The sequence below is a fragment of the Python bivittatus genome, unplaced genomic scaffold (assembly GCF_059951505.1).
Source record: "Python bivittatus isolate LINGU-HERP-01145 unplaced genomic scaffold, Pbiv_v1 ctg000430_np1212, whole genome shotgun sequence".
Classification (NCBI taxonomy): Eukaryota; Metazoa; Chordata; class Lepidosauria; order Squamata; family Pythonidae; genus Python; species Python bivittatus.
The window spans coordinates 2,240,081-2,252,121 of NW_028277071.1; the positions used below are offsets into that span (position 1 = coordinate 2,240,081).

General features: G+C 37.4%; 1 protein-coding gene across 1 annotated transcript; it reads right to left on the reverse strand.

The window, feature by feature from the left end:
- Window positions 1-1,846: 1,846 nt before the first annotated feature.
- On the reverse strand, window positions 1,847-9,439 carry LOC148215248 (vomeronasal type-2 receptor 26-like). Its single transcript, XM_088143939.1, has 3 exons — window positions 8,933-9,439; window positions 5,659-5,785; window positions 1,847-2,742 (listed from the first exon to the last, which is right to left on the reverse strand). The coding sequence occupies exons 1-3, from the start codon at window positions 9,437-9,439 to the stop codon at window positions 1,847-1,849; spliced, it is 1,530 nt and encodes a 509-aa protein (XP_088000065.1).
- Between the last annotated feature and the right edge of the window lie 2,602 nt (window positions 9,440-12,041).

A 12,041-nucleotide genomic window follows, 5' to 3' on the forward strand; every position in this document is an offset into this window, starting at 1 on the left:
AGATTATCTAAATCTTTTTCCACCTCTCTATTTATAACTTCTGCTTTACTTCCCAAAATGTCCACTTTGTCAGTAATTTGTTTTACACCACCAGTTACTTGCTGTACAGATTCTTCCATCTACTCAATTTTGCTGCTTTTCTGGTGGTTGCCATTCTAATATTGTAATCCAAAAGTGAAAGGGTCTCAACTACAAAGGAAAAAATAAAAGGTAGGCTCCCCCCTCCAATTTTTTCTCTTTTGCCTTTCTGTATCCTTAATACTTTAATCTCAATTGGCACTCTATAGTTACAGTCACCATCACAGTCTGTCTCATACTACTTTTATATCCTTTCTTTTCTAAAATCCACCAATTGTCTGCATTCTTTAATATAAAACAGACAACATTCCCATGAAAATCAAGTCCATTTGTCTTTCTAGTTCCAATATTTTCAAAACACTTTTGCCAAAATTAATCTTTCAAAATTACTGTCCCCTTTATCTATGTAAAACTTCTTGCATGCAATCCTGGTTAAGCGTTTTGCTAGAAATTTAAATTAAACCCTTTCCCCCCTTCCTTCATTAATCCAGAAAGAATGTTGACTTGCCAAGTGCTTTTCTCTAATTCTGCCAATCAGAAAGTCTCTCTTTAACTGTAAATTGATTACATCGAATAGTGGTTAAGAAAGTGAGGCTTTTGTGAACCTTATGTCCACTACAGGCTGCATTGTGTTAGTGAGCCTGATTGAAATCCCTTGCCTCCCAGCCACTGGACTCACAAATTGACCACAAAAGCATCAGTTTCTGTGGTCTCCTCATGAGTACAGGTATCATCCTGTACCAGAGTACAGGTGGGTGATCTCACGGTCACTCCTTGTCTGGAGAGACTCTGCCAACCAGAATTTAATGTCTGGCTGCCAATCTCTGCAATGGTGCCATCCCTGCTCCTTCAGGGATGTCCACTTCACCATAGAACCACACCTGGAAGCCCATCCCTTAGGTTTTTTCCTAAAAGCATCTCAAAACACACAAAAAGAGGAGAAACCTTTGGCCCCACCTACACTAGGAATGCTTTCTGTGTTATAGGTGATAGAGAAGAGGGTTTTGGTTTCTTTTTTGGAAGGAGTGTTAACCTTATGGGCTGCAGGACATGAAGACTTTCATTTTGAGATTACTGCACAGTATGAGATTAAAAACTGATTTCCATACAATATCTTTTTCTTGATTAGGTATTCCCTTCTATCCTGATTATAGCTCAGAATAATTATCAAACATTTGAAAGGAAAGATGAGGAGCACCTGTCTAGATTCTGAAGTGAACTTGGAAGGTATTGTCATAGCTACCATCTTGTATGTCACTTTGATGTGCCAATATGAGGGAAGAACCTAAACAGCAAAAAGTGAACATAATGAAACTAACCAATTTGGCTTCATTCCAGGAGTCTGGTATAAAAAACAGTTTCATTTCTTTATTAGTTGCTGCTTTGTTGAAGCTGCTGGGTAAATTCCTAGCTAGGAAGGCCATGGTGAAGCTGACAGCAGTCAAGAACCCCATAAAGCCAAGGGCAGTATAAAACATTGTGGTTGGAGCTTCATTACCTTGCAGGATAATTTCTTCAGTCATGGAGTGCATGTCAGAATCTGGGAATGGGGGAGAAGATGCCAGCCTCACTACACAAATGAGAATTGGGCCAGGGAGCAAGACAGGTAGCCAGCCCTTTTCCTACCCATTTCCTCAATATGATGGAACACAAAACCCCAAAAGGATGGAGGTAAAAATTTTTGCTTCATTGAAGGTGTCTGCAAAATGAATGAATGAATGAATGAATAAATAAATAAATAAATAAATAAATAAATAAAAATTCAATGTTATTTCTTCATTAGTTGCTCCTTCTTATTCAAATCAGGTCTCAGAATAATGATATAGCATTTGGGGGAAAAGATGCAGCCCAGTAATCCAGCTGCTGAAGCTAAAATGGAGAAGATCTCCACAGCCACCATGTATTTCCCTTTGGTACTCAGATAGGTGGGAACAAAAGATATCCAGACACTGCAAAAAACCAACATACTGAAGGTGATGAATTTGGCTTCATTGAAGCTATCAGGTAAATTCCTAGCTAGGAAGGCCACAGTGAAGCTGACTGCAGTCAAGAACCCCATAAAGCCAAGGACAAAGTAAAACATAGCGGCTGAACCTTCATTACATTCCAGGACAATTTCTTCAGCTACTGAATGCATGTCGGAATTTGGGAATGGGGGAGAAAATGTAAGCCACACAACACAAATTGTTGTTTGCACCAGGGAGAAAGAAAGGACAATAGAGTTGCCCAGACTTTTCCTTACCCATTTCTTCATTTTGGAGGCTGGCTTGGTGGCCATGAAAGCAAGAACAACTATGGTCGTTTTACCCAATATACAAGAAATGGCAACTGAGAAAGTGATGCTAAAAGCAGTTTGTCGCATGAGACATTTCACTTGGTCAGGTTGCCCAATGAACAGCAAAGTGCAAAGGAAGGACAGGAAGAGAGCAAGGAGAAGGATAAAAGTGAGATTCCTGTTGTTGGCTTTGACGATGGGAGTGTCCTGCTGCTTAATGAAGATCCCCAGCACCACAGCTGAGATGACAGAAAAGGAGACTGCGGTCACTACTAAGGAAATGCCCAAAGGCTCTTGGAAAGACAAGTAAGTTATACTTTTTGGAAGGCAACTCTCCTGATCCTTGTTTGGATATTGATCTTCTGGACATGGGAAACAGTAATCTAAATCTAGGGGGGAAAAAAAACTTGTTCAGAGAAACACTATTAAATTTAAGCATCACATTTAACTATAATTCCTGATTCTCTAAGAGCTTGTGATAGAATGTGTAGCTAAGACATGGATGTTGACCACTGATTTCCATTAATATCCATGGTAGATGTCTCTTACATCTGTACTCATGACTTGATAAAGTCTCAATGCTTGTTTTAGAACTACTTCAAATATAAGTTGGTTTTCATTCTGCATTTCGATTTGTTTGTATTATTGTTAAGGTTGGTTGCACAGTCAGCCAGATCTTTAGACTGAATTTGCAATTTTTGTCCACCTATCGAGTCCTCCTAAGGACTTCGGATAGGGGATGTTGTTGTTTGATGATGTTAAAGGTATCATTGCAGGATATAAGCTGTTCCAAGTAAAGCTGCCTTTTGCAGTTGATTGATGGTGATTTTGCCAATGCCAATGGTGTTCAAGTGGTATTTGGGGATTGCACCTAAGGCACCTATAACTATTGGTGCTATCTTTGCTTTCTTTTGCCACAGTCATTCTTCTATTTGCAGGTCTTTGTATCTTGTGATTTTCTCCAGTTCTTTCTCTTCTGTTCTGCTGTCTATGGTTATTGCAATGTCCACTATCCAGACTTTTTTGTCTTTCTTATAACAATTGTTAACAATTGTTAATTGTTGGAGTATGACAGGTGCTATTTGAATTCTAAAGTCCCAGAGTGCTTTGGCTTCATCATTTTCTATTACTTTGTCTGTTTTGTGGTCCCACCAGTTCTTGCTTGAAGGGAAATGGTGTTTCTTGCAGATATTCCAATGCAGCATTGTTGCTACTTTGTTATGCCGTTGTTTATAGTCAGTCTGTGTGATCTTGCACAGCTTGCAGCAGCTAACTAGGTGGTCCCCTGTTTCTTCAGCTTCTTTGCAGAGGTGGCATTTGCCATCTGTTGCTGTCTTCTCAGTTCTGGCTTTGCATGCATTTGTTCTTAAGGCTTGGTCTCGTGAAGCCAGAATTAGACCCTCTGTCTTTTTCTTCAACTTTCCTGCTCTTAGCCATTGCCAGGTATTTTTATTAACTGCTTTGCCTGCTATTGTGCTTGTGTGTGTGTGTGTGTGTGCTGGCCATGTAATACTTTGCCTTGCCATGTCTCTTTTCTATTCTTCATTCGGTCTTTCTTGTAGGCCATTTTGGTTTCTTTGGTATTCAGTAAGCTTTCATGGTGTACTAGCTTCAGTGCATCTTCTTCACTGTCCTTCAGATAGCCTTCCAATGACCTTTTTTCTTCTTTAACTGTCTGGTAAACTTGTAACATTCCATGCCCACCTATGCTCCTTGGTAAGTAGAGTCTGTCAACATTGCTGCATGGATGAAGGGCATGATTCATTGTCATTATTTTCTGGTCTTCCTATCCAGGGCTCTTAGTTCTGCTTGAGTCCAGTCCACTATTCCAGCTGTATATCTAATAACTGGAATTGCCCAGGTGTTAATCGCCTTGATGGTATTTCCACCACTGAGCTTGGACTTTAATATCTTCTTCAGTCCTCTGATGTATTCTCTACTAACCTTCTTGCCATCAGTGTGGTTGATATTGTCAGCCTGAAGGATGCCCAGGTATTTGTAGTGATGTTCTTCATCCAGACTGTTGGTGTTATTTCCATTTGGCATTTTGATTCCTTCAGTTTTCACTATTTCCCCCCTGTTGGCTGTATATTTGGACAGTGTTGATCAGCAATTCCATCTCATATAGTGTTTTTCCAATGCAGCTGCATATTATCTATGTAAAGGAGGCAGGATAATGTGACAGGGATTCAAATGCTTTCTTGTAATCAAGCTACTTTCACATTGGTCTTCCTTCTCTTACAGTTTTCCGAAATCATCTTGTCAATTAGGAGCTGATCTTTTGTCCCTCTGCTGTTTGGGTGGTTTCCTTTCTGCTCAGATGGAAACAGCTTGTCTCCAATCAGGTGGTGTTGGACTGCATTACCTACCACATCTGTTAACAATTTGAAAGTTGTTGGCACGCAGGTAACTACCCGGTAGTTGCCTGGTGTTGCCCCTTTTGCTCGATCTTTCATACAAGAAGGCATTTAACTCCCTGCCACAAGACTGGATAATCAAGTACATAGAAATTACAGGAGTAAGTAGAAACATCAGAAGCTTTGTTCAAAGATCAATGGCACAATGGAAGACACAGTTGCTGGTCAATGGTGATAGTCTGAGAAAGGTTAACATCAAGAGAGGAATCTTTCAAGGAGACTCACTATCACCACTACTGTTTGTCATGGCAGTGATTCCTCTGTCAACAATACTGAACAAGTCAGACTATGGCTATCAAACATCAAAAACATCTGCCAGGTTATCCCACCTCCTTTACATGGATGATCTGAAGCTGTATGGAAAAACACCACCTGAAATGGAATTGCCGCTCAACACTATCCATATATACAGCCAAGATATTGCAACAGACTTTGGACTGGACAAATGTGCCATGCTTACTAGGGGGATAATAGTGAAAACTGAATTATTATTATTATTATTATTATTATTATTATTATTATTATTATTAAACACATGCTGAAAATGTCACTCATAAAGCTTGATCACACTTTGGAGATATCCTTTCTTTCCAGAAAAACAATCAAGATTATTTTTGGAGAAAATATAATTTATAATGTGCTATACTGCCTATTTCCAAAAAGCCCTGCGTTATACAGCTATCTCCAAAATTGAATGTGATGCTTCTACTCGGTACTCTCCACCACATAAAGGGAAAATAGATTGAGTAGGAACTAAAAAATAGTAGAAGCCAGTGACAAAACTTTCCCCTAACACTGCAAGCAAATAAATAGATGGTATGGCATGGTATAGTATAACCCATAATATTTATTCAATAATCAATATACTCTATATTTTCCTTCGCTTACCCATTTGGTCAGTGATCTTGCCTTCTGGACACAGTGTACAGTCATAGCAGCAAGATGATTTCCCTTCCATTTTTAGCTTGCTATAGCCCAAATGACATGGGTCATTGCACATGGAAAGAGGTAATGTCTGTTAATAAATAACATTAGAACTCTTTCTTAGTCCAATCATCTAAGGATATGAGAGTGATTGATCCAATTCCCATTTTTCCTCCAAGGATATGTTCAAAAGCTAAATTAATTTACAAAAAGTGAATAATGAGGCACACCTGGTTGAAAATGTTTGGCCAAATGATATCCTTGGCAGAAATGGTAAGAAGATTGTCTGGGGGAGCCATGGGGTTGATCTTTCCCACTTGAACTCTCAGAAAGGACTTATTTGGGAATGTGACCCAATTGAGAATATCAAATCCAGTTAGGAATTCCCCCTTTGATCCAAAAGAGATCTGTTCCCCAGCACTGTTGTTAAAGGAGACCTGCTGCAAAAAATGGTGGAGCTGAATAAAGAAAAAAGAAACAGGAAAGGATTACTTGAAGGATGCTGGTTTGTCCCTTCCTTATTATTTTTGACTATTTTTATTCAGGCATTTATATGGCTGCCTAACTCAAAGCATGTGACTTGGGGCTGCCTTTCAGTTTGGCCTATGTTCAATGAAAAAACAATCTCTCAGATTTGGACTTTTGGGGAAGAAATGGCTAACTGAAGATGGCTCCAAAAAGGGGAGCCAATGATTGTGGTGGAATGAAGAGCCAGCACTTAGACCAGCTCTTTGATTATTCATCTCTGGACAAAGAAGGGACTTGAGATCACCCAGAAGTGCTCCAGATAGCCGCTCCTCACAAGGAGACCACAAGACAGCAGTCTCTGGCAGGTTTAGAGCTCTGAGAGATGAGGGACTAGCCATTATTTTGCTCAAACTGCAGTCAGCACCTTTGAAAGGACACTAAGTCTGCATAATTCCTTTCCTAATAACTTTTTGAAATTGCTTGTTAACTGCTTTTCAGCTGTTAGAAACCTTTGGATTGACAGGTTTTACAGCACCTTGTGAGTTTCCTTCAGTCCTTACTGAAATAAATTTTAACCACAAGTTTAAGAACTTAAAAAAAGTGTTTTTGGAATAAACAGCAAAAGGGTGATTAAAACTTTGATTTTAGAAAGTTACAAATGGACTAAGGGTCCAGATAAATTTGAAGCAAGATTTTGGAGTTAATTATAAAGAATCCTTCCCATGGGAAAATGTTTTTGTTTTGATTTTTTTTTAAAAAAAAATCATAATAAGACTTTAAGAATTGGACATTAAAGGGAAGTAAAAGGAAAGGGATTACAATTAAAGAAGAATCCTCAAACTTGACTTATAATTACAGAATGAAGCAAAATATTTTAACACTGGACATATTGAAGGATATTTTTGAACAATGGACCCAGAAGTTAATTTTAATAGTGTCTGCCTCTATAGATAGACTGTGTTGAAAAGATGTTATGGGAGAGGAATAAGTTCTACCTGACAAGATTGAGACTGATTTGACAGTGGATTTGAAAGTGACAGGCTATAAGAATGTCATAGAAAAAGATGTTATACTGGACATACAAAAGAAACTAGCTGATGTCTTAATAATTAAAAAGGATATACAAACAACAAACCAAGAGAGTGACCTAGATAATTTTCCTATACTGGATTTATAAAAGAGGCATGTTAAAGTTTTGAAGAATTTTATGAGAAGGGACAAAGAAAAAAAATGAAAACAAATCAAGTTCTAGGACATTATTTGAAGGGACTAAAAATCAAGATTATTAGAAGTAAAAAAAACATAATAAAATTGGTTTATTTGGTCAAGGTTAAAATAAATATGTTGTTATCTCTGGTAATTCTTAATGGACTTTTGTTGACATCAGGAGTGAAATGATGAGGCTTTATGTATTTGTTTATAGATAAGAGATGGGATGTGGGCAGAAGAGATCAGTTGTATTTTAAGAGAAGGTGATAAGTTACTAAATTGTTTATACAGTACTTGTGATGAAGGTGGGAAGTCACTTCTTTATATATTTCTTTTCTTTCTTTTTCTTTACTATATTCTTATTTTTTCCTTCTTTTCTCTTTCTCATTCTAATTTCCTCCCTTTTATCTTTCTTTTCTGCATCTTCTACTTTTTATTCTTAATCTTTTATTTTTTCAGTTTGTATTAGTTTCTACTGTTGTAATTATAATCTTTAATAAAATTACTATATATAAGAAAAGAAAAATAATCTGTCAAATTTTACACCTATCTATACTATTTGAAACTGGAGAAGAACTATATCACATGCATTTGATATACTATTACCTAATCAATGCATTTCAGCTTGCATGCTCTGAGATGAGAGCTCCATCACAAAATGCGGAAAGGGAGGAATCCAAGAGATCTCTTTGCTCTGATCAATAGAAAAATCTAGGAATTGTGAACTGCAGTTCCTTCCAATTTAGACTTACTTTAAGAACAATTCAAAAGATGAAAAAAAAAAACCTCATACAGGTTCATTAGCAAATTTGCTCCCCACTTCAACTCACATTGTTCATGTTTTCACAACATTTATTGTGATCTGTTCTCATCTTTTCTAAGACCAAGAGGTGGTGGAATGAGGTGGGAATAGAGATATGGAATAGTCTTAAGGAATTTCTTAAATTCTAATGAGACCTAGAATAGTGTCATACCCAAGAGATTGTGTTATCAGTCAGGAAATCCCTAGATTGAATCATGAAATGTGTTTACGTTTCCTCTAGGAAAAAGAGTTTGCATAGGCCTATCAATGGCTATATAGGAAAGTTATTCTCTTTGAGTCTTAGTCACTCCAAAATCAAGGTGGCCATGAATAAAAATGCTATTCAATTTAAAGGTTTTACATTGAAACTTGCCAAATATATGTATATACATTTCAATTGATTACATAAATGTAACTACTTCCAAATGTTCATCTGTTATATATATTTTGACCTTCCAAGCATTTCACAAGAATCACTTCTCAGGTTCCATCCAGGACTGTGATGAACATTTGAAGCAGCATTAGAAAAGAATAGTAGGATTTCTTATGGCTGTTGCTGTTATTATGATTTTATTTTATCCTTCCAGGTATTCCCTGATTACATTCAAAATGAGATGTAATTAATATATAATCTCTTGTGGAATCTTAAGATTGAGAATCCTTCAGCTATTTTAAAGAAGCAACCTCTCCCTGATTTATACTCTGCTGCTGAGCACATGTCATGAAGGCCTTCCTGAATTTTGCACTAGCCAACATTACCTGCCATGGTGATTGAAGCAAGAACTTCCATCTATTCTCATCATTTTTTTGACCCTCTTTGAGTTTGGAGGAGTACCTGGCCCTCAGAGCATGTGCTACTGCATAGACCGCATTGTAGATGCTGTAGCTATGGCCAGTCATGCTCATTTCAAACACAGATTGAGGCAGACTCTCCAACTTCTCTTCTCCAGTGCAGATGTGTTTAGCATTTCCATCTGAAACATTGTTGGAGAAACCACACTCAAATGCATTTTTCCAAAAATCCCTAATAAAACCATCTTCTTTTTCTAAGTTTGGGTTCCTCATATTTATAAATTCCTGGAATCCTGCCAGATCCTTTGAGTGAACTGCAAAGGAAAGAGCACCATGGAGAAAATCAATGGGCAACTGTCTTTGCATCAGAATGGAGGTGAATTCCATCTGGGCTGTCATGATCCAAACTTTGGCTTTTCTCTTCTTTGGAATATCCTCAGAATCTAAACTATAGATCATTAGTCTCAAAGTCATTACGGTTGAAATGTCACCATTCAAGATCACTGCAATGACTGTGCTCCTCAGGATCACGTTATATAATTTATATGCCTCTTCCACCATTTCAGCAGCTTCACTACCATACATCAATTTGGGAATGCATTCTATAAAGTCAAAGCAGATTCCCCTCCCAGAAAACATGGAAAGCCCATTTCGCATTAATCTCTCTTTATCTTCCTCATCAAAACAAACTATACCAACCCAGTTCCATCCAAAATGCAACAGTAAGTGTAGTATTCCATTAACCTGGTGGATCTCATCTGGGAACATCCATTTGACAAACAGTGCTGCTGTTTCATTATTCATCAATGGAGCTGACCCATATGACAGCTGGGGGGGGGGGGGGAAGGGGAGAAGGACAGACACATACATGAGTTTCTCTTGAAAAGAGGAGGAAAACCAATATGAATGTGTTGATTGACACAAATTTTGAATTTCTGAATCTAGTCCCCAAGACCTAGTATTAATCAATTTCTTGAACAGTTTACAAGATAGGGGATATTTTTGCATTGATAATTCAACATTAAAGTCCAGCAGTAGTCATAATTCCTTTTATAGATCAAACATTGGTTATATTCTTGCCTCAAAATTTCAGGCTTCTAGAAGACACCAGGGAAAATTTATTAGGAGGACCTAAACAATATTGGAGACCGAATTAATAATATTTAAAAAGCATAAAAAGGACCCAGTGAAAGAAATAGGTGTACTATTCCATCCTAAGGTAAATAAAGAGCATTTCCTTTCTTACATTAGGAAAATATTTAATAAACACAGAAGAAAATGAAACATCAAAAGTAATTTTATCATTACTATTCTTTGGTTTAGACTGAAGTAATATCTCAATAAATAAGTACTTAACATTTGCTGCATTGAGCAATTTCTATGTCTCACCTGTGGAAATTTGTAGTTGTACAACATGGTTGCCATATTGAGACAGGTCTTAGTACGAGGTCCTCCAATGACAGCTACTGCACTGTTCTGGATATCACACTTGTAGTTAGGGACAAATCTGTCTTTTGTAGATAGAAATTCCATTGCTAAAAGATAAGTTGACCTTGCCTCAAAATTATCACTAGCGATACGGAAGCCAAGGGTAACATTTTGCAAGAGCTGGGAATGTTCATTGATCTCCTTTACAGCAAATGCCAGAGCCAAAGTGTGCTGGTAGTTATGAGTGAGGAACCTTCAGGAGGATTATAAACTAGGTCAATATAATTGTGCTATAGAATCCGACAGTTATTACTTTTTATTGTTACGTATATTCATGCACAGAAAAAAGAAATGGCGCTAAATATTTCTCTGGATACCTGGAAGTTTGGCTTTATAAAACAATAGCCCAGCACTGTATGGGTGTGGAAACCCTGACCAAGAGGGGTTACATACATTTGAGATAAGAGAGTCACTTTTGCCTGGTTTCTTCTCTCTTTAGGATTCCCATTCTGGGAAATTTCTAAATTGATTGAGATTGCTCTTTTGGGATTGCTTGGGATGAAATAATATTCCAACTAAGTGTGAATGGAAGGGGGAGAAGTTGCACGTGATTTCAATTTTATGGGCAGAACATTAGGCACTTCTCTGTATTTTGTTGTGGTTGCTAAGTCAGTTTAAATATACCATAAATGACTACTGACTTGTAATACTGTAGTCTGAAACAACTTCTCAATAGTACTCGAGGTTTTCTTCATTTCCTGGGTGAGATGAAGAAAACAAATCTCAGGATGAGTCAGAACATCCAGAGTCTTTTATGAGGGTATCTGAATGTCCTAGATTGGTCATGCTATTGACCTCATGAACAGGATGGTGGGGATGGAAGGCAGAGCACTTGAAATTTCCATAAGGTTGTGTGGATAACCAATACATCTGAGTACAAAAAGTGAAAGAAACAAAGCATCTTTAGAGAATAGCATCTGGGGCTGGGAGTGGTATTGGTGGTGGTTAAAATATGATACTTACAGGTACTGATCAAACACTTCATGAGAAGGAAGACTTTGAAAAGTGATCTCATTTGAGAGAAAGAAGAGTTGAAAAATAATGGCAGGAATAATGAGGTCTCCGGACTGATAATACTTGTGAACAATTGGAAGAGGACCACTGATACTGCAATTAAGAAGAGGAGAAATGCACATCACCTTAGGAAGAAAAATTAACACTAGTGTTCTGAATATAATCATCTCAGTATAAACTATGGCTATTTAGAGATGAAAAAGTAGATCCCATGTTTCTGAGGAGCAGGGTCTGAATTAACCAGTTACTCATTACTATAGTATGAAGTAAAGACAATCAAGTATCAGAGATCAGACATGAATCTTTATCTGAGTGTATTTAGCAGTATTAATGTAATCTGGGACCATAGTTTTGTCAGTGGCTACTGGGATTCCCTTGAGACATGGAGGAAGAGGAACTTTGGCTCTATTTAATTACTGGGGACATAATTTGCAAAATGTCCAAAGAAAACATGTTTATCATATCTCAATAGTCAGCACTGGAGTAAAAAATGTGGAGGATACTATATGCACAAAAGAAAAAAATATTTCTGTTATGAAGTTGCTTCAGTTTTGGGCAGATATATCTCCAACTC